At 33.2% G+C, this 24,670-nt stretch overlaps 2 protein-coding genes across 4 annotated transcripts in view; one reads left to right on the top strand and one right to left on the bottom strand.

Moving 5' to 3' along the window:
• The window catches only part of LOC138334364 (cilia- and flagella-associated protein 99-like), a 21,085-nt gene extending 12,097 nt beyond the window's left edge, over positions 1-8,988 (bottom strand). Inside the window, exons 1-9 of one of the 3 annotated variants that reach the window (XM_069283024.1) lie at positions 8,829-8,988; positions 8,338-8,482; positions 7,137-7,281; positions 5,678-5,772; positions 5,256-5,368; positions 3,400-3,491; positions 2,876-2,934; positions 2,492-2,599; positions 1,554-1,706 (exon numbers count right to left, since the gene is read on the bottom strand). In XM_069283024.1, coding sequence (XP_069139125.1) covers positions 1,554-1,706; positions 2,492-2,599; positions 2,876-2,934; positions 3,400-3,491; positions 5,256-5,368; positions 5,678-5,772; positions 7,137-7,281; positions 8,338-8,454 — 882 coding nt within the window. In that variant the 5' untranslated portion in view covers positions 8,455-8,482; positions 8,829-8,988. Of the gene's footprint in view, positions 1-1,553; positions 1,707-2,491; positions 2,600-2,875; positions 2,935-3,399; positions 3,492-4,712; positions 4,769-5,120; positions 5,144-5,255; positions 5,369-5,677; positions 5,773-7,136; positions 7,282-8,337; positions 8,483-8,828 lie in introns of those variants that run through there. The other 2 variants (XM_069283026.1, XM_069283025.1) reach the window with 2 other exon arrangements.
• A 1,646-nt stretch (positions 8,989-10,634) lies between these two features.
• Positions 10,635-24,670, top strand: part of LOC138335692 (uncharacterized protein ZK1073.1-like) — a 77,034-nt gene continuing 62,998 nt past the window's right edge. Inside the window, exons 1-3 of the mRNA XM_069284854.1 lie at positions 10,635-10,724; positions 16,082-16,251; positions 16,578-16,628. Of these exons, the coding sequence (XP_069140955.1) occupies positions 16,234-16,251; positions 16,578-16,628 (69 nt within the window). The 5' untranslated portion in view covers positions 10,635-10,724; positions 16,082-16,233. The remainder of the gene's footprint in view (positions 10,725-16,081; positions 16,252-16,577; positions 16,629-24,670) is intronic.

Below are 24,670 nucleotides of genomic sequence, written 5' to 3' on the forward strand. Positions count from 1 at the left end.
ACAGTACAATGTATAATTAGGTACTGACCAATCATAGTACAATGCATAATTAGGTACTGACCAATCACAGTACAATGTATAATTATATATATATAGGTACTGACCAATCAAAGTACAATGTATAATTAGGTACTGACCAATCACAGTACAATGTATAATTAGGTACTGACCAATCAAAGTACAATGTATAATTAGGTACTGACCAATCACAGTCCAATGTATAATTAGGTACTGACCAATCATAGTACAATGCATAATTAGGTACTGACCAATCACAATACAATGTATAATTAGGTACTTAACTGTTGTAAGATCAATAAATCAGCATATGGAAAATTATTGATTGATTATTAAAAGAAAAAAGGGAAAGGAATACATGAATAAATCAATGAAAAACTACTTCATACAGCAGTGCATTCCCCTAACTTTGTTTTGAGTACGTATGGACCAATGTAAAATCATACAGTTAATTGTGATGGCATAACCAGGTATGAGAGTATTCTAAATATATTGAACAACAGCTGTTGGAGAATAGCAAAGCTCGCCTATTCAGAAGAAGTTGATGTTCGAGTATTTACTATTTACACATGGAAATATGACAAATTAACAGACTCAAAAACCTCCTAAAGGGCCCCAAATTGGTTGTATTATCACGTTCAGCATCCATACACATTAGGAAAATAAAATCATAAACATTTATGATGACATAAGCTTAAACAATAGACAAAATAGAAACTTGCTCAAAAACTTTAACATGGAAGTATGACAAATTAACAGACTCAAAAAAACCTGAAGGGCCCCAAATTGGTTGTATTATCACGTTCAGTATCCATACACATTAGGAAAATAAAATCATAAACATTTATGATGACTTAAGCTTAAACAATTGACGAAACAGAAACTTGCTCAAAAACTTTAACGTGAAATGGGACGCCAACGCTGACGCCGACGCCGGGGTGACAACATTAGCTCCCCCTATTCTTCAAATAGGCGAGCTAAAAAAGAGATTAATCATCCTACTAAACCTATAATCTAGGTACAGTATAGGCAAACATGCATATCTAACTGGCAGTACTTTGTCGTTTTACTTCACAATATGTTTGTACAATAGCGACACATGCATTAAAGGGGAGATAACTCACAGTCGGTCGGACCCGATGACGGGTATTACCACAGTCTGATTTTATCAGAGTGGCTGCTGTCGACTCTGACTGAACACAATTAAACTCCAGATAAGTTTTTTAATATAACTGATATTATGTACAAATTAACATTACAATTAAAGGCTCTCACAAAATCCAAGAAGGATTGACCCTCACTCAATCAAGTGCATATTTTTTTTACCCAATAGGAATTTAGACAATTTTGTCCATCTGAATTAGTCTTTCCAATAAAATAACATAAACATATTATGTACATTAATGCAGATTTAAAGTACATTCATAGTCAAAAGCTGAGGTTAAAAGCTATTATGAAATTAAAAGGACAAAATTGCATTATGAAATAGAATAATAATCTATGAGAGCTTATCCTTTACATTTCTGAAAACTTACCAGGAAAGATGGAGTAGGTTTAGCTCTATGCCTTTCAAAGTCCAGTTTACCATCCTCCTCACTGATAATGTTGTTCCAGATTTCTTTTGTCTTGTCTGACTTCTCTGGATTTGCACAGGCAAACTGTATTCTTGAAGCTTCCATTAATCTCTCCTGTTACAAATAGAAACCAAAGATGATATGTATATCTGTAATATTCACAAGGACAAAAAATCTACCAGGGAAGAATTCCATTATGATGTCTCAATGTTACTCCACTTTGTTTCACTCCGTCAGTACTGGCAAAGTGGTGTGAAGGGAAATAATTCTGAGAGATCAGAATGCTTAAAGTCACGATCAGGACACATGCACAGTGTCTCAGTACCTGTGACAGGAAATGTACAACAGAGAGTCTAGACAAGCCAATGATTGGAAGGACAAAGATATCAAGGCATAAAAAATACCAAAACAGGAAGGATAGAAAGATGCGGAAACACAAATATAACCCTCCCCCCACCTACCCTACCCCAACCCCTTTTCCCTTTTTTGGGGACCATAAAGGACCCAAACGATAATGTTCCTTTTCTGTGTTTGCACATTAAAGGGTTATACCTTGTTTAGTGGGTAGGTATCCATTGAGATGATGTCCTTATCTCGAGGAAATTTTCTCTGAAAGCTTTCGCTCGCATGATATATAATCAAGTTCTACCTGAAAATACAGAATATGTTTCTCCAGGACCTACACAGTTATATATACCTAATAGGTATCACAAGGCCTGAAGGACCATGGTAAAAGAATTAAAGAGTTTGTAATGTTAAGTGTGTAGTGCAAACATTGAACTGGTTCTTCAGGGTCTTTCCTCCTATATGGTTGAAAGCTTAAATTAGGTAATTTCAACCACAAAAACATGTAAATAAATCACCAATATATACCAAACAGTTTAACCGAGTGTGCATACCTCTGCCTTCCTTCGATTAACATCTCGATTCCTCTTGAGGATGTCAAACTCCTCTGGATCGTCGTACAGTGAGCGTGGTGGAGGCTTGTGTTTATGAAGTTTAGGGATCTGTCATACCAATAAGATAAATAGTTCGGTTTTAATAGTTCATTAAAATTCTTTAATACAATTAGCATTTGGAATCATTTTTCATTCTTTTTTTTTTTCGATTAGTTGAAACTGTTAATGGATTCACCTTAAAGCAAGAGAGTTCATTTCTCCAATATCTTTTAATGTATAAATTTAAGAAAGAAATAAAAAGGAAAAGAAAAAATGACAAGATACATATGTATATTGAAACCCTGACAAAACAACAAAGAGAAATTTCAGAATTCTCGCTCATACCGGCTCAGGTATTGGTATACTCCTGGGTCGAGGCTGGGTAATTTCGAAGGGCTTGGTTTCTGTAAAAACATCAAAAATACTTGGTTTTAATGGGCAAGGAAAAAATCCTGCGTTTTGTTTTCAATGATTACTTGTCTATAGATCACTTTATGGAAAATATTTACATCTGCAGAAGAATTTGACATCTCTAGAAAGTTATTTGCTGTTGATTGTGATTGGAAGGGAGATAACTGCATGCACTACGGCCAATAAGGAACTGTGTATACACCTCACAATTCAGTGTCACTGTTTTGGACAGCTTCTATGGCTCTAAAAGATGTTTGTTTGGACTATGAGGTTCAGGAGTACAAACTGATCCCTGCGTTTCAGCTAGCATACTTAATTCAGTATCAAATGAAGAACTTATAAAAGTTTTGATCCTGTCAAGAACTTTTTTCCATTGATATGATCTAAGATATAATCAATAAAAATTAAAATTAACTTTTATTATTTTGTTAACTTGAAATGCTAAAATTCCTTCGTACCAGTTTTAGGTGTTGTCTTGCGACGAGGTCTGAGTTTGTTGTCTATTTTGGCCTTCATATGACACAGCATTTCCTGGAGTTCGGGCATCCATCTGTAATACAAGGAGTTAACATTGGATACTATACAAACCATCTCCCATTTAGCATGCAAACTTTCTAAATTTGTTCAATCAAATGACATGGTTAGTTTGAGTAAGAAGCTATGCTGTTTTCTCATGCAATGTAGGATGTTTTTCCTTACCTGCCCACAAGGGCAGACAACTCAGTCTAACGAAAAGACAGAATAGTGTTTTCCAACTTAAAATTTCACAGGTTATATGCTTTTAATAATACATATTCCATATATAAATACATGTGGTATGCTAATTGTCAATTTAATTAAATTCATATCTAATCCATCAACTGGAAAGTATACCTTGAATATCTGCAGGTGTTTAAAGAAGAATTGAAAATTAAAGAAAATTAAAAATGAAAGAAAAATTAAAAATTAAAGAAAAATTAAAAATTAAAGAAGAATTAAAAAAAACAAGTGATGGATAACCCATCAATTTGAATGTCAAAACAATATTTGATAACATGTATCAAAATAGTACAAAACAAAACCATGCCAGTTCTCTGATGGACAAATACATATTACTATAAAACCATTCCAAATTAGTTTGGATACTAAGTACATTTGTATGATAATTACCAAAGCAATTAAACTGATACATCCTATCTTACAAAAGCTAGATTTGATTTGCATGATAAAATATACAACTAAAACAACCCTGATGGATGTTTACAAGATCCCCACACAATCTGTCATAACACCAGAATTATGTATGTTTTATAGCTCTACTTGCCTGCATTAACCTAGTTTCCCTGTCTGTCACTTGATGTAGATTTCATTATCAATGTGTCAAGTTGACTTGAGGTTTATATGAACAACATGAGACTATCGCTCCAGGGGACACATCAATGTGAGGCCATGCATCAACAGTGTTTACATTTAAACTGCATATTTTGTTTTACATTTAAATCCTCTAGTCCATATTAGCTTAAGATTCTTGCACTTTGACAATTTTTATGATAATCTAGCTTATTTAACAATAAAAATTGAGAAACTGTACTTTTATTTAAATATTTTACTGGTATAATTAATGCTGGTCTGTACAAATGTGTTTTACCTTTGTATTGGAGACAGCTACACTGGTCTGTACAAGTGTGTATTACCTTTGTATTGGAGATAGTACATTGGTCTGTACAAATGTGTGTTTACTGTTACCTTTGTATTGGAGACAGCTACACTGGTCTGTACAAATGTGTGTTACCTTTGTATTGGAGATAGAACACTGGTCTGTACAAATGTGTATTACCTTTGTATTGGAGACAGCTACACTGGTCTGTACAAATGTGTGTTACCTTTGTATTGAAGACAGCTACACTGGTCTGTACAAATGTGTGTTACCTTTTTATTGTAAATAGAATACTGGTCTGTACAAATGTGTGTTATCTTTGTATTGGAGACAGCTACACTGGTCTGTACAAATGTGTGTTACCTTTGTATTTGAGACAGAACACTGGTTTGTACAAATGTGTGTTACCTTTGTATTGGAGACTGAACACTGGTTTGTACAAATGTGTGTTACCTTTGTATTGGGGATAGAACCCTGGTCTGTACAAATGTGTGTTACCTTTGTATTGGGGATAGAACACTGGTCTGTACAAATGTGTGTTACCTTTGTATTGGCGATAGAACACTGGTCTGTACAAATGTGTGTTACCTTTGTATTGGAGATAGAACACTGGTCTGTACAAATGTGTGTTACCTTTGTATTGGAGATAGAACACTGGTCTGTACAAATGTGTGTTACCTTTGTATTGGAGATAGAACACTGGTCTGTACAAATGTGTGCTCATAGAATTTCTCCCAGCCATCCTTCATCCATGTTAATAAATTTCTCTCATTCAGACAGAAGTTCAGAAACTGTTGACAACAAAAAAGTATAGCATTAATAACCTTTTAAAGATAAATAAAATACATACAAAAGCTAATTCTGAAAATGGTTAAGAGTATTAACAAAGAAATTTTATTGAATAATGAACTTTTTCCATGACTTACCATATTAAATCCTATTTTGAACAGACAATGTTTATAAACATGATTAGTGTGCTTTAATATCATTCAGTTTTATGATAATTTTATTCACAATTTGAAGAAAATAAACTCTGAAGGATTTATAAGGTGAATCTATACAATACAGTATGCAATGTATGTATGTAAATATAGACTTACTCTGTACATCTTGTTGATGTCTTGAGCACTGACAAATTTCCTAAAATGTGCCACACCCAACTCGTCCAGTCTAAAGAATGCTAGGTAACTGGTAACTACAACAAGAGCAGGATATTTTTTATAGGAAAAAAACAAAACCTGTACAAAATATAAACTTTACACTAATGACATGTTAAGATGCTCCACCGCCAACAGAACATAAATGATACTCACAATTGATGTTTAATCGTGTATATACCTAAATGTCTAATTAGCAACCAAACAAAATATAAAAAAGTTTGTTTATCTTTTGGTGCATGTGGAATTAGTACTTCATTCCATATAAAACATAGTGCCATGGAATTTTTCATTTTTCCGGGACACAATTATTTATTTTAAAATTGAAAATTCTTATCTTGAAGTAAAATTAGAAGCTCAAATTTTTCAATGGTATCCGCTCCCTCCCAGTGGTAATGGTGTAAACTTTTGTAACTGAAGAAAGATATTAATTCATCTGCTCCCATGTATACCATTTGTCAGCAGTGGAGCATCGTCAATCCTCAATTTTTGGTAAAAATATATCATTTTCTAGAAATAAACAAAGATACTTAGTTCAAAACTTCTGATTCCTTAGAGCTAGTAAAACTTTATTACATATTCTGTGTTGTTCAAAGATATTTTGCCTTTAGCTTTAGCCTTTAATAAAAGACCTGTTACCACAGGCAACTATTGAACAAAAGCCTTTCAACAAACTTTTACATATAAAATAGAAGTGAACTTCAGTAGTCATAGTCTGACTTTTCTGAACTGTGTTGATAAACAAAGTTAAAGGGACAATTCAATCTTGGAGAACATTAAAATTTGTACATATATCTAAAAAAAAACCAGTTCTAATGGAAATTAGACCAGTCAGTTTTTCTGTGATATGCCAGAAAAGCCCATGGTGGTAAAATTTGTGTGTAATGTTCAAACTCGCTTGCTGTCCACCATTACACATTGTGGTCGAACATCTTGTATGCTGAACCCTGCCCTTGCTCGTAGAGTAATGCTACTTTTGTCTAGAACGGCTCAAATAGCTCTTACAGTAGTGTGTTTACCTTATTAGGTGAATTGTCTTGCCTAAAAAATCATTTTATCACCTCCACAGTGGTAATGTAGTTCATTTGTTTAACGTGCGTGACTTTGGCTCGGATATGGGTACAGCGTACATATTGTACCTGCTTATCGTATTGATCAACGATTTGTAATTCAATGGTATCAATTAAAGTAATAAACAATGACGTGGAATTTGTCAATATTTTATGTTATATGTTTCATAAGAAATGTAGAACAATACATTAATGCCATATTTTGCTTCTTGGTTATGTAAAAGAATTAGCCTAAGTGCATTGTCCCTTTAAGGTGACTTGATATAAGGTATCAGAAAATAAAAAGAGATTCTATTTCATTGTAACTACTAAAATCATATTATTTTCATTACCAATGTATAAGTTTTCTTCAGAGCGAAGCACATTTTTTCCATCTTTAACAAAGAATCCATCTGTAATGACTTTCATGAGATTCCAGTAGCGGACACAGTTAGAAAACACCTCAACAATAAATGTCTGATCACCCTCATCATAAATCTGAAACGAGAATACAACAAAGCACTGTCAGTGCTGACAGATCGCTGCAAGAATGTCAAACCATGAGGAATGGTGTAATAAAGTGTTTCCTACAGATTTTACATTTGTTTAAAAATTGAAAATGATGCTATTACATATGTGTTCATATGTATTAAAAGGATCAAGTGCATGGGTCAGTGAGAGTGTACATACTACATACATGTAGTGCTAGAGATGGTTTCTGTCACTCCCATGACAGAGCATGCTTATTTGGCTCAGTCAGTGGAGCCTTTGATTTTCACACTGGAGAGCCAGGTTTGATTCCTGATCGAGGCATTTGAAATGGGTTTGACTTTACTTATTTTAAAAGATTATGATGTTGGATAATTAGTGTGATATGATACAATGTACACATGCAGCGCTCCAGATAATTTTTGGAGGGGTGGTTAATTGCACTAACACATTTAAAAAGGGAAGACTACTGGGAGGCGACCAATTCTCACCATCGTATCTGTAACTGCACAATTAACATGAAAATTTAGTCACTAAAACTATATTCTGATAGAAGACACTACCATTATGATTTACACAAAAAGTGGTCTGAAAATTTGTGTGTGATCATACAAGTACACATGCAATGGCAAGAATTGGTACCCAGCGAGAACTGGTCACTTGCCAGAACAACTCTGATTTCTGTGTGAATGAAGAAAGCTATTTGGTAACGTAATTGATGACAAGCTAGCAATTGTTTAAATATTTATCACAGTTGATGTTTACTCTCAAGCATGACTGGAATTCATCTGGTTTCACAATTGTACTAAATTTCTGTTTTTATTTCTTGGATGCGCTCATAATAATTGACAAATTTTAATGGGTATGTATTTTACCCATGTAAACATCCTAACTGAAACACTGTTAAACAATTATATGTAAAAGCTAATGTAGTTTTATTTCTGAACCTGAACAAAACAAATCGAGTACCATAAAAGCATGACTAGAATAAAAGACTATTCTTATAAAATGGTGGTAAATAAAACAATATCTATTAAGTGGTCTAGTGATACATGTACGATTTACCTTTTGTTGTTTTAGGTATTTGTTTACATGCTCTTCCACTGATTGCATATCCTTGTTGTATGTGTCAAGTACACGGACAGCATGGACCAACAACTGACCATGACTCAGACTAGCCATTGTGATATTAGGAATTGCTCCCACCAATCTGAAAAAAAAATCAAATCAAAAAAGTTCACTACGAAAAATATTTTCAGCACATGCATTATTTCGTTTTCTTATGTATGATATAAACTCTTTTAGCTGCTGTATTCGGGTTGTTTTGGTAAGCAAAGGTGTATTGACACGAAACAATAACCTTGGTCAGTAACTGGTTAGTCCAAAATAGGCCTAGTGTCAGAGACAGAAAAAATGTAAACACGACAAACTCCGTAATATGATGTCTAGTTATACCCATTTTAGTTATTCATTGTATTGTTTTATTCGTTATTTAAGAAAAGTAATAAATAACTCAATGTATTTATCTAAATGTCAACCTGAATATCATACGTTACCTGCTAAAATTATACTTTAAATTCCACTGGTATGATTTTTCAACTGCGTGCCGCCATATTGCATTTTAGGTCACCACGGCAACAGAAAACAGCCCATGTCGCGTAGACGCTTCACAGAAAAGAAAACTATGGTTTGGCTTCATCTACCGTTTTTTTGGAATATTACTATCACAATTGGTAAACAAACTAGCTGGTTTTCATGCAAAGACACCTCACTTCAACTGATGCATTGCAATTACAAGATTTAAGAATCTTCTGTTTTGTTCATTGGTAAAACATTTAAATGACTTGGGTGTATTAGTATACCAGCGAAACCGGAGAGTCGAATATCCGGAAAATAAATTAAAAAAAAAAAGTATAATCGGTACTGTACTTCAGTACTGTCTGTATGTTTGATTTTCGATTGTTTGCAGATACATATTAAATGTTCTTTACTATAGATATAATGTTAATGTTTGCACAATGGACCTCAATGTCATTATGAGGATTTGTAATATCAGGAAATCGTGATAATTTGCTATGTGACTGAACATGTATAGAGTCAGTCTAGCAACATCCTCGATATTCCAGGGCTTCCGATCACTTACGATCTCGAGGATGGTCTAGTAGGCATTTGGCATGCAAAAACGACATACCAAGATGGGATTTTTATTTATTATAAATAAAACCTAAGCGGAAAAGCTTATCTTCCATATGTTCCTCTGTTAGTAAAAGTTGGTTAAAAAATCAAAGACAATATGAATACATATTGCATAGTACTAGTATTACCTGAAGAAAAAGTACTTGTAATGTACATTTAAAATAATGACTACTGTTCATAGTCATAATGCATAAGATCTACAAGCATTGTGGCTATACTTACAAATTGTAGTTGTGGATCTAAAACAGCGATTTAAACCACAATTATTTTATTATTTAAATGAACTTTCAGGACAATTATGATAAAATTATCACAGAAGCAACAATTAAAAATAATGAAGATGTATACATTCGTATATGTTGTAACGCATTTTCATCAATTATAGAACTTTACGTGTTTAGATAATGGATGTAAGCATATTTTTGCCTCTTTGTCAACACCAAATATATCATGGTTGATGTACTGTTCATCATTTCTTCTACATTAGTACATATAACTATATATATATGATATATATGATATATATGGATCAGTTTAATGATTATCTTCTTTGCTTCTTTCTGATTTTCTTTTCATTTTCATTTTTTTTTTTGTCACTGGGTCATTCCGAATACAATGCTTTATATGAATATGCTTTTTGCTCTGTTTATATAATCACTTCCAAGAATATGGCGATTGAAGATTATACACCCCATTACTTAACCATGGACTACATGTAGTTCATGTTTCAACTCTATACACTAGTTAATTAACACGAGCGGTGTGTGTTTCAAAAACTCGAGTCACACGTACGTAGTTTGAACTTTGAACTCTATCCGTGTCTAACCCAGCTCAGACTCTGGGTTCGGAGAGTTTCTCTCTAAGTAGTAGTTCAACACATTTTGTTCACTCAACTCAACCCGCGAGTTTCACGTGAATTGCCCACATGTACAGTTGATCCGGTGATTAGACTCAAATCCTGTGAGGACACTGGGAATCCGACATGTCGCAGAAACAAAAATTATCAAACCAAATTATAGTGATGTTTTGATATTGTATAGGTTAGACTGGTGGCTAGTTTAGAGTGATAAATGTTGGCGATTTAGAATCGGGAATCTTCGGTACGTTTACGGAAAGCACCTAAGGTTTCCGATTGAGACGATCATAATGACGTAATACTCAATATTAAGTGACGTCATGCCACGACTTTTATGACGTAGTCGTACAATGAACGTACCTGCATATTGAAACATCGAAAATTTTGCAAACTATCACAGGTAAATGGCGACATTGACCCCAGTAAACTTATTAATTTATGTATTTTATAGCAATACTGTTTTGTAAAATATGAGGGCTTGCCTAAGTAGACTGTAGAGTTATTGTCATCTTGCTTGCTTTTAATGACGGTTTCTGTCGGGGTATCTCGACTACCCGTATTCAATGGGTTGAATCGTTGAAAGACAGTTCGGGATTCTGGTGAAGATACATTGGGGTTACCAAGTTCTTTAATACGGATGGATACATTTCCATTATGTATCACTAGCATACAAAATGTAAATTAAGAGGCCTGTAGGCTACGGCTCACCTGGTTAATTCAGTAAAAATGACAAACACGTATATTAATATATTGACAGTATCTACGTTGTATCTGAGGTTGTACGTTGTCCTATCTCATATAGGCCTATAATAAATACCTAGGCCCTAGACCGTTAGTTACATGTATTTTGTAGAACATGACACAGCAAAGTCATGTACTGCAGTTATGGATTCAGGCCAAAACCTATTCAAGCCATATGATGATAAAATTGACTTCTGTTGTCCCGACCTTCAGGCGAATCACTTGTACAATTTTGAATCGCTATCCCAATGACATCAGTGCATAGTATTTTTTTAAATTTCATAGTTGCAAGTCTGTATAGCGGTACTCGGTCACTTGCTAACACAAATGAAACAAAGGATAGTGGATATTTTTTACCAATTTTATTTATTCTAAACGTTTTTGTTGTATTCTTAAGTTATAAACGGCGTCATGGATAGCAATATGAGCTACCAGTGACCAATGAAATATTGAGGTTTAACCAGCATTAACATTTCAGACACTTTTCATGAGTTGATCTGCTGTTCATCATCTGAGAATTGAGCCAACCGCCTAATATTTTTAGTGATGTTTTGATATTGTACAGGCTAGACTAGTGGCTAGTTTAGAGTGATAAATGTTGGTGATTTAGAATCGGGAATCTTCGGTACTTAATTCCCGTTTAAGGAAAGTGCCGAAGGTTCCCGATTGAGACGATCATAATGACGTAATACTCAATATTAAGTGACGTCATGCCACAACTTTTATGACGTAGTCGTACAGTGAACGTACCTGCATATTGAAACATCGAAAATTGCAAACTATCACAGGTAAATGGCGACATTGACCCCAGTAAACTAATTAATTTATGTATTTTATAGTAATGCTATTTTGTAAAATATGAGGGCTTGCCTAAGTAGACTGTAGAGTTATTGTCATCTTGCTTGCTTTAATGACAGTTTCTGTCGGGGTATCTCGACTAGGCCTACCGGTATTCAATGGGTTGAATCGTTGAAGGCCAGTTCTGGATTCTGGTGAAGATATATTGAGGTTACCTAGTTCTTTAATATGGATGGATACATTTCCCTTATGTATCACCAGCATACAAAATGTAAATCATGGATAGCAATATGAGCTACCAGTTACCAATGAACTATTGAGGTTTAACCAGCATTAACATTTCAGACACTTTTCATGAGTTGATCTGCTGTTCATTATCTGAGAATTGAGCCAACCGCCTAATATTTTGCACTATTTTAATGTATCCTTTCTGGCTTTCATTACTCCAGCACCAATACAGGTTTAAAGATAAATCCAATAACATATATATAAAAAAAAAGTTTAAAAAAAACCAGCAACATATAATGGACACAATATCTATTACTTGCGATTAACCCTTTTAATCTAAATTCAGTTTTTGTTGTGTATAAATAATTCATTTTTGCTTGTTACGAGCATTTTCATTGGCTTAAAAATTTACTTTATCAGCCCATAAAGGAAAAAAAATGGCGTCGCCGTTTGTAACGTCGCTTCTTATTGGCAGAGATGACGGCGTAATAATTTCATAGACAAAAGAGTCCAAAAATGAATTTTAAATGTTGAAGAGATTATCTTTAGTAAATTGAATTATAAGGATTAATTTGAATAGATTTTCTATGTTATGGAGATATAACACAAAAATCTGAGTGTACTCTCATCATAAACCGCTTCGCGGTTTATTTAGAGTACACTCAGATTTTTGTGTTATATCTCCATAACATAAAAAATTTATTCAAGTTAATCCTTAAATGGACACAATATCTATTACTTAATCGGATTTTGAAGTTGCAGGATGATCAGTTAAAATTGTATAGTGACTTGCAATGTTTTGAAACTGGCTATGAATAGTTGCTTGCGAAGACACTAGTATTGTCGCTTGTTATAAAGAGGTAATATATTTAAGCATTAAACTATTATCTTCCTATGGCATCTATGGTCTGTATGCCAGAGCTTTGCAGACAATCTTCATAATGCGCGCTATTTTCATATGTTCGTTTCTAACGTTATTCCACGGGGATTCCATTTCGCGATTTAAACTTGTAATGCCATTGTTGCAGCGATTGATTTTCAAGATTACTTATCGCCAGAAAAATAAGTAAAATCTAATCGTACGCGTAAATATATGTTGGTTTCAAATATACCATATAGGGAAAAGACATAAGTATGGACAAAAATAATGGCAAATTATCGAGAAAATCTGTCCCATTATCAAAACACGAAAAGAATAAACAAACATTCATGTTAATGACGGTCAAGTGTCAACATACTGAAATTTTTTTTTTTTTTAATAATAACACATGTACATGTAGTCTGATCAAGATTAGTGACGGTAGTAATGAGCATCTAATCTACCCTTGTGCGTTTTTATCGACCGGTATGTACATATTTAATATCGTTGTCGCCTGAGAATCACATGATAAAAAAGTGAGCTTTCCATTAACTAAATCATTTTAAAAAACATTATTTACGCAAAACGCATTCTCCTCCAAAACACATCGCAGTTTTGAACGTTATTATCTTAAGAGTTTATACTTCGATTATTATATACATTGCATTTCTAACACTATTTTCAAATTCATTTCATGTTCATGTTATTATACATGTTATCAGGGGCGTAGGAAGTGGGGCGGGGGGTTGGGGCGGCAACCATTATCGCCGAAAGAAATGTTCTAAAAAGGCATTAAAGTTTGAACACTACGTGCTTGAATGTTTTAAGAAACGCACCGCGCAGCGGAAAATTTTCAAAAATGAAAAACGAAAAATATATTGCAACCATTTTACAATTAACTAAATATTGCTCTGTGTTTAGTGTTGTAGTTAATTGTCTATCATATCATGCTAATATATAAAGTTTCTCATAGATGACTGTGGTGTATACAGTACAGGAGGTGAATCAAGGAAACTTCATTGCATGTATTATGATCATGACACATATTAATGGCTTTGCTTCTATACGTCATCTCTGAAATGCGACGTAACGCCTTCTAATCTATATATGCACTTGACATGTCTTGCATGTTACAGAATTACATTATCATAAACAGATCATGTAAACATGTTTGTTGAACTTGTTGTGACCGATAAATGAATAATGAAACGAAATAAAACACTTGGCTAAATAGATAACCAAAAGAAGAAATAAACTGAACTAGTGGAAACATATATGTTTTATAATTATTAAATATATACACAAAGCCATGTTTGTAATACGGACTTTTGCTATTTTTAAATCTTCATTTATTAAGTACTGACAGTACTGTGCATGTAATTGAAGTTTATATTATACATATGACTATTTCAAATGTAGTGGGCCCATGTAGATAAATTCATAGATGGTGCAGACTAAATAATTGCAACTGGTTCTTATATCTTATACACGATAAAGAACAATAAGATAACCAGAATAGAAGGAGCGATACAGAATCATCTATGGAATTCCCATTGTCGTTCTGTGAGATACAGCACGCAAGCTTTTCACATGTGTTACCTCACGTACGTACTGATGCATGGCGACACACACACACACACACAGGCCCTCACCAGGACCGGGGCTGACTGGGCCCGGTGCTGGCTAGGACCGTGGTGCTGTAAACAATTTTCCTCAATATCTGCAAGCTGTGGCTTCCAAGGGTAAAAAATACCCTGTATACCAATAGAAACGTAAATATATAATTATATATATGTTTCTGATACCAAGACTAAACCTATCATAAACGCATTTGAAAGGTTCGCAATTATTCTTAAACGGCCCATGTATTGAGACTGTCCCAGTGAGGGATAATTTGAATCAGGAAATGTGAAAATATATAGTATTGATATTATTTGCATTAATTAATACTGACATACTTATAAAAAACAAATGTATAAAAGACCCGCTATTTTCCAAACAAAACATGTGAATTAATTAAAAAAAATAATAATATAATTACACAAGAAAAATGTATCCTCATATGCCTAATATAAGATTTCAACACATAACAAATGCAAGATTCCCGTCATAATCCATACTTTCTTTATTTTTACAAATGATATAGCTAGTGAACTTGAATTATCAAATCAACAACACGTTTATTTGCTGATGACACTTTAGTTTAAACAGAGATTTAGAAATATTACCGGTAAATCGATTGGCAAACACTTAATTGACTTCATTTTTTTAATACTAATTAAACTGAGGTAGTGTTTATATCATTCTGATTTAGATTTTTTTTTCTTGAAACTGTTGTTACAATTGCTCTTTGGTTGTGCTAAGAAAGAAAAGTATTTTCATGTTAAAGTGTGGCGTTAGATATATGTCTTTGTAAAGCGTGTCAGTTGCGATCTATTCAAGTCACGGGCATATGTTTACAGTTAATTGACACAAGTTTTGAAAAAAGAAATATTATTTTAGAGTACTTGAACATTACAAATGCGATATACCTTATCAGAATTAAATAAAAAAAAAAAATTGAAATGTTAGAGTTGAGACTTTGTCAGCATTTTTTTAAAGTGTTTAAAATATTTTCATAAGTTTAAAACGATTTCTTTATTTTAAAACAGTTTTGCCACAGTTTAAAAAAAACATTTTCCCTTTTCTTTTTAGCGTTAAAAACAACAAGAACACAAAATGATGGAGTCAATTGCTAATTCATTTGAAAACATACCTTGGTATATCAGTCAGCGGGATCGTGGATGAAAATGCAAGAGAATAGAAACAACTATCGGTAACATTTAGATAAAGCTACATAATATAAAATACGTATATATTAATATACACTAAATTATTATTTTTAATATCAGGTTTACCTCGATATATTTTTAGCACATGGATATAATATATGTATACAGCACATATATAGTTTGTTCTAAGTATAGACGAGTTATCTATCTTTACGGGCCCCACCAGCGCCGGTCCCAGTCAGCCCCGGTCCCAGTGAGGGACAGCTCAGCTCAAGATGTTCTTATGGGTTCATTTATATATATATCATGATTCACGTATATACATTGTTAAACAAAGCCTTTGTTTTATTATCGATTCAGTAAGGAATTCCGGAATATACCGAAGTGAAGGTCAGTGCGCAACCTTGCTCTCGCCGGGAACTTCGGCAAATATCGGGAGGTTGTTACGCTCAACAACCTATTTCTGAAAAGACATTGGGAGAGGATACATTTAACGATTTTATTTCCGAAATATGTCTACAACGACTGAGGTAAGCTATTTGTTAGGTAATTTAATATATAACTAATATGATAATTTATTATGAAGTGATCATTTGTGCTACATTAAGGATTTTTAAGGATTTTTATTTGATAAAAATAACAGCTGTAAACGTTACAACAAGCGTAGCATCTTCTGCCGTCCGCTGTAGCATTACGGATAAAAAGGTCATATAAATGGAGGGATTCGTTTTCAGTTCACGAAAACAATTCTGTCATTTTATGCGCTTTAAAGGAGGATGTCTCATACCGTTTCAGAAATTTCGATTTGGACTTTTAGCGTGTATATTGGGCTAATTTTATTTTTTGTTGCTTTCAGACACGCGAAATTTCTGCTCCGCGAGTTGGGAGATTTAAAGTACACATTCAGGTGGGTGATATTAAAGGTTTCTCATCAGGATTTATTTATTTGTGAAAGTAGCCTTGTGGATTTCGAATTATTCATGTACATACAATGTACAGATGTTTTTGCGGCATTTTGCATGTGAAAATACCCGTACGTAGATAACTGTAAGTACATCAATAGACATTTTGTCGGTGGATTTTCAAACATGTATATTAGAAATTATTTTACTATATTGTGCAGACACAAAAGTGTAAACACTTGGATTTAATTGCTTTACTGTACCACAGTAGGGTCACAGACGGTGTGTAGAGTGGCTGTCACGTGACTCGCCGACCGCATTTTAATAGTAAACAAAGGCACATGTTTTGCCGCAGGCTTGTTTATTGTGACGGAAGATAGCAAGCTAGGCGGCAAATATAATGCCCTACTTTTTCAGCTGAACTCTAGCTTTGCTAGCGTTATTATCAGAGGTCATCTCCCATATTTTGAAGGTCTTCTAGGGAAATTTCTAGGGGATTTGTAAACAAAGACTGGCGTCAATTATTGATTTTAAACTTCAGCCCAAGCTTGTCGCATGTATTGATTGTTTATTGTAAACGCAGTCAACCATATCAGTTCCGTTAGTTTGGGCCATGCATATTACTGTCATTATATAATATACGTTTAATTAAAAGGAATATCCTCAATAGTTGAGAAAAATCTCTTCAATTTTCGATTTAAAAATAAATTACATTCTGCACATTTTCAAATTCCTGATGATAGTTAAACAAGTTTGATTAATTAACATTCAGCTGGCTTTCAGAGGATTTTGAAATTCTTTTAAAGTATATGGTAGAATAAAGTTTATTAGTTTAAATTTATTAAAATATTATATATATTTAATTTCAAACTGAACAAAAATGACCATATTTTTTCATTTTATTGATTTAATCTAAATGCTATTGTGTGATATAAGATGTTTATTAATGATAATGATATTATTATTTTTAAATCTTAAGGTAAAACAAATCAGTCAACGTAGATATTAATAAAGTTTGTGATATATAATTTTATTACAAACAAACATTTATAAAAACAACCCGACTCCCACCCCACCCAGGCCACATCACCCACACATGCACACACACATCTTTATTTTCCAGAATTGGTGTCAAGCATTTTCAAAAACCCTATTTTATACATGCCTGATATTTTATGTCAGAATTTTGATACATTTAATTAGTCCAAGGGTCCAGCCAAGTCAGGGTGATGATATGTTTATGGTATGTGGACTAGGAATTTTTTTTGTCACAACCAAATTGAATTGGTTCATGGGAAACTGAGAAAAGCTGGAGATGCACTTTGAAGACAAATCATTTGATGGCTGTGATACAGAGAAGCTAGCTAACAAAAATCAATAGGAGTGTGTGCTAGTAAAGAGGATCTACCAGACACTGGCTTCTGTAGCCATACTTAGTCTGTTCATGTATTCTCATAGAGGCATATATTGTTAGCTCATCATTTCACTGTAAAGGACATCTAGCATAATAATTATGGTGACATGCACATATAATGGTGGTCCTGTTTTTCTTTCTTTGTGCAGAAAACATGTACACTGTGGGGATATATTTACAATAGATTGATTTCCTTTGGGTCACCTCCCTGGTGTTCAGTATCATGTCAGCTCTATTCAAGTCAGGCAATTACTTGACTCCCACAGAAAAAGGCTTCAACAAACTTAATAATAAGTACTAGGGGTGACACATGGTTTGGGCATTAAAAGCAAGGTTTGCACATGAGTATTTAGTATGTAGAATAGACATTAATAATGATAACTGACAGTTTTTGACCCATATTGTGCTATATATAGAATAAACTCATTGTACTGTATGAGCACTTATTACAGTGTAAACATGACATAATGTAATAATGTTTATTAGAACAATTTAGACATGACACAATGAATGAATGTTGAGTGCAATGTAGACATGACACAATGAATGAATGTTATGGATGTTTAGTACAATGTAGACATGACACAATGAATGGATGTTTAGTACAATGTAGACATGACACAATGAATGAATGTTGAGTGCAATGTAGACATGACACAATTTAAGGATGTTTAGTACAATGTAGACATGACACAATGTATGGATGTTTAGTACAAAGTAGACATGACACAATTTAAGGATGTTTAGTACAATGTAGACATGACACAATGTATGGATGTTTAGTACAATGTAGACATGACACAATGTATGGATGTTTAGAACAATTAGACATGACACAATTAAAGGATGTTTAGTACAATGTAGACATGACACAATTTAAGGATGTTTAGTACAATGTAGACATGACACAATTTAAGAATGTTTAGTACAATGTAGACATGACACAATGTATGGATGTTTAGTACAAAGTAGACATGACACAATTTAAGGATGTTTAGTACAATGTAGACATGACACAATGTATGGATGTTTAGTACAATGTAGACATGACACAATGTATGAATGTTTAGTACAATGTAGACATGACACAATTTAAGGATGTTTAGTACAATGTAGACATGACACAATTTAAGGATGTTTAGTACAATGTAGACATGACACAATTTAAGGATGTTTAGTACAATGTAGACATGACACAATGAATGAATGTTGAGTACAATGTAGACATGACACAATGTATGGATGTTTAGTACAATGTAGACATGACACAATGTATGGATGTTTAGTACAATGTAGACATGACACAATGTATGGATGTTTAGTACAATGTAGACATGACACAATGTATGGATGTTTAGTACAATGTAGACATGACACAATGTATGGATGTTTAGTACAATGTAGACATGACACAATGTATAAATGTTTTGTACAATGTAGACATGACACAATGTATGGATGTTTAGTACAATGAAGACATGGCACAACGTATGGATGTTTAGTACAATGTAGACATGGCACAATGTATGGATTAAGTACAATGTAGACATGGCACAATGTATGGATGTCTAGTACAATGTAGACATGACACAATGTATGGATGTATAGTACAATGTAGACATGACACAATGTATGTATGTTAAGTACAATGAAGACATGACACAATGTATGGATGTTAAGTACAATGTAGACATGACACAATGTATGGATGTTAAATACAATACAGACATGACAAAATGTATGGATGTTTAGTACAATGAAGACATGACACAATGTATAAATGTTTTGTACAATTTAGACATGACACAATAAATGGATGTTAAGTACAATGAAGACATGGCACAATGTATGGATGTTTAGTACAATGTAGACATGACACAATGTATGGATGTTTAGTACAATGTAGACATGACAATGTATGGATGTTTAGTACAATGTAGACATGACAGAATGGATAAATGTTTTGTACAATGTAGAGATGACACAATGAATGAATGTTTAATACAATGTAGACATGGCACAATGTATGGATGTTTAGTACAATGTAGACATGACACAATGTATGGATGTTTAGTACAATGTAGACATGACACAATGTATGGATGTTTAGTACAATGTAGACATGACAGAATGTATAAATGTTTTGTACAATGTAGAGATGACACAATGAATGAAAGTTTAATACAATGTAGACATGACACAATGTATGGATGTTTAGTACAATGTAGACATGACACAAGGTATGGATGTTTAGTACAATGTAGACATGACACAATGCATGGATGTTTAGTACAATGTAGACATGACACAATGTATGGATGTTTAGTACAATGTAGACATGACACAATGCATGGATGTTTAGTACAATGTAGACATGACACAATGTAAGGATGTTAAGTACAATGTAGACATGACACAATTAAAGGATGTTTAGTACAATGTAGACATGACACAATGCATGGATGTTTAGTACAATGTAGACATGACACAATGTATGGATGTTTAGTACAATGTAGACATGACACAATTAAAGGATGTTTAGTACAATGTAGACATGACACAATTTAAGGATGTTTAGAACAATGTAGACATGACACAATTTAAGGATGTTTAGTACAATGTAGACATGACACAATGTATGGATGTTTAGTACAAAGTAGACATGACACAATTTAAGGATGTTTAGTACAATGTAGACATGACACAATGTATGGATGTTTAGTACAATGTAGACATGACACAATGTATGGATGTTTAGTACAATGTAGACATGACACAATTTAAGGATGTTTAGTACAATGTAGACATGACACAATTTAAGGATGTTTAGTACAATGTAGACATGACACAATGTAAGGATGTTTAGTACAATGTAGACATGACACAATGAATGAATGTTGAGTACAATGTAGACATGACACAATGTATGGATGTTTAGTACAATGTAGACATGACACAATGTATGGATGTTTAGTACAATGTAGACATGACACAATGTATGGATGTTTAGTACAATGTAGACATGACACAATGTATGGATGTTTAGTACAATGTAGACATGACACAATGTATGGATGTTTAGTACAATGTAGACATGACACAATATATGGATGTTTAGTATAATGTAGACATGACACAATGTATGGATGTTTAGTACAATGTTGACATGACACAATGATTGAATGTTGAGTACAATGTAGACATGGCACAATGTATGGATTAGGTACAATGTAGACATGACACAATGTATGGATGTTTAGTACAATGTAGACATGACACAATGTATGGATGTATAGTACAATGTAGACATGACACAATGTATGTATGTTAAGTACAATGAAGACATGACACAATGTATGGATGTTAAGTACAATGTAGACATGACACAATGTATGGATGTTAAATACAATACAGACATGACAAAATGTATGGATGTTTAGTACAATGAAGACATGACACAATGTGTAAATGTTTTGTACAATGTAGACATGACACAATAAATGGATGTTAAGTACAATGAAGACATGGCACAATGTATGGATGTTTAGTACAATGTAGACATGACACAATGTATGGATGTTTAGTACAATGTAGACATGACAATGTATGGATGTTTAGTACAATGTAGACATGACAGAATGGATAAATGTTTTGTACAATGTAGAGATGACACAATGAATGAATGTTTAATACAATGTAGACATGGCACAATGTATGGATGTTTAGTACAATGTAGACATGACACAATGTATAAATGCTTTGTACAATGTAGACATGACACAATGTATGAATGTTTAATACAATGTAGACATGGCACAATGTATGGATGTTTAGTACAATGTTGACATGACACAATGTATGGATGTTTAGTACAATGTAGACATGACAGAATGGATAAATGTTTTGCACAATGTAGACATGACACAATGAAGGGATGTTTAGTATGTAGTGTAGACATGACACAATAAATGGATTTTTAGAACAATGTAGACATGACACAATGTTTAAATGTTTAGTACAATGTTGACATGACACAATGAATGAATGTTGAGTACAATGTAGACATGGCACAATGATTGAATGTTGAGTACAATGTAGACATGGCACAATGTATGGATGTTAAGTTCAATGTAGACATGACACAATGTATGGATGTTTAGTACAATGTAGACATGACACAATTAAAGGATGTTTAGTACAATGTAGACATGACACAATGTATGGATGTTTAGTACAATGTAGACATGACACAATGTATGGATGTTTAGTACAATGTAGACATGACACAATGTATGGATGTTTAGTACAATGTTGACATGACACAATGATTGAATGTTGAGTACAATGTAGACATGGCACAATGTATGGATTAAGTACAATGTAGACATGACACAATGTATGGATGTTTAGTACAATGTAGACATGACACAATGTATGGATGTATAGTACAATGTAGACATGACACAATGTATGTATGTTAAGTACAATGAAGACATGACACAATGTATGGATGTTAAGTACAATGTAGACATGACACAATGTATGGATGTTAAATACAATACAGACATGACAAAATGTATGGATGTTTAGTACAATGTAGACATGACACAATGTATAAATGTTTTGTACAATGTAGACATGACACAATGTATGGATGTTTAGTACAATGAAGACATGGCACAACGTATGGATGTTTAGTACAATGTAGACATGACACAATGTATAAATGTTAAGTACAATGTAGACATGACACATTATATGGATGTTTAGTACAATGTAGACATGACAGAATGGATAAATGTTTTGTACAATGCAGACATGATACAATGAATGAATGTTTAATACAATGTAGACATTGCACAATGTATGGATGTTTAGTACAATGTAGACATGACACAATGTATGGATGTTTAGTACAATGTAGACATGACACAATGTATAAATGTTTTGTACAATGTAGACATGACACAATGTATGGATGTTAAGTACAATGTAGACATGACAGAATGGATAAATGTTTTGTACAATGTAGAGATGACACAATGAATGCATGTTTAATACAATGTAGACATGGCACAAATATGGATGTTTAGTACAATGTAGACATGACAGAATGGATAAATGTTTTGTACAATGTAGACATGACACAATGAATGAATGTTTAGTACAATGTAGACATGACACAAAAAATGGATGTTAAGTACAATGTAGACATGACACATTATATGGATGTTTAGTACAATGTAGACATGACAGAATGGATAAATGTTTTGTACAATGCAGACATGATACAATGAAGGGATGTTTAGTATGTAGTGTAGACATGACACAATAAATGGATGTTTAGAACAATGTAGACATGGCACAATGTATGGATGTTTAGTACAATGTAGACATGACACAAGGTATGGATGTTTAGTACAATGTAGACATTACACAATGAATGAATGTTGAGTGCAATGTAGACATGACACAATGAATGAATGTTGAGTACAATGTAGACATGACACAATGTATGGATGTTTAGTACAATGTAGACATGACACAATGTATGGATGTTTAGTACAATGTAGACATGACACAATGTATGGATGTTTAGTACAATGTAGACATGACACAATGTATGGATGTTTAGTACAATGTAGACATGACACAATGTATAAATGTTGAGTACAATGTAGACATGACACAATGTATGGATGTTTAGTACAATGTAGACATGACACAATGTATGGATGTTTAGTACAATGTAGACATGACACAATGTATAAATGTTTAGTACAATGTAGACATGACACAATGTATGTATGTTAAGTTCAATGAAGACATTACACAATGTATGGATGTTAAGTACAATGTAGACATGACACAATGTATGGATGTTAAATACAATACAGACATGACAAAATGTATGGGTGTTTAGTACAATGAAGACATGACACAATGTATAAATGTTTTGTACAATGTAGACATGACACAATAAATGGATGTTAAGTACAATGTAGACATGGCACAATGTATGGATGTTTAGTACAATGTAGACATGACACAATGTATGGATGTTTAGTACAATGTAGACATGACAATGTATGGATGTTTAGTACAATGTAGACATGACAGAATGTATGGATGTTTAGTACAATGTTGACATGACACAATGATTGAATGTTGAGTACAATGTAGACATGACACAATGTATGGATGTTTAGTACAATGTAGACATGACACAATGTATGGATGTTTAGTACAATGTAGACATGACACAATGTATGGATGTTTAGTACAATGTAGACATGACACAATGTATGTATGTTAAGTTCAATGAAGACATTACACAATGTATGGATGTTAAGTACAATGTAGACATGACACAATGTATGGATGTTAAATACAATACAGACATGACAAAATGTATGGGTGTTTAGTACAATGAAGACATGACACAATGTATAAATGTTTTGTACAATGTAGACATGACACAATATATGGATGTTTAGTACAATGTTGACATGACACAATATAGGGATGTTTAGTACAATGTAGACATGACACAATGTATGGATGTTTAGTACAATGTAGACATGACAATGTATGGATGTTTAGTACAATGTAGACATGACAGAATGGATAAAT

This window comes from Argopecten irradians, chromosome 11 (assembly GCF_041381155.1).
Source record: "Argopecten irradians isolate NY chromosome 11, Ai_NY, whole genome shotgun sequence".
Lineage (NCBI taxonomy): Eukaryota > Metazoa > Mollusca > Bivalvia > Pectinida > Pectinidae > Argopecten > Argopecten irradians.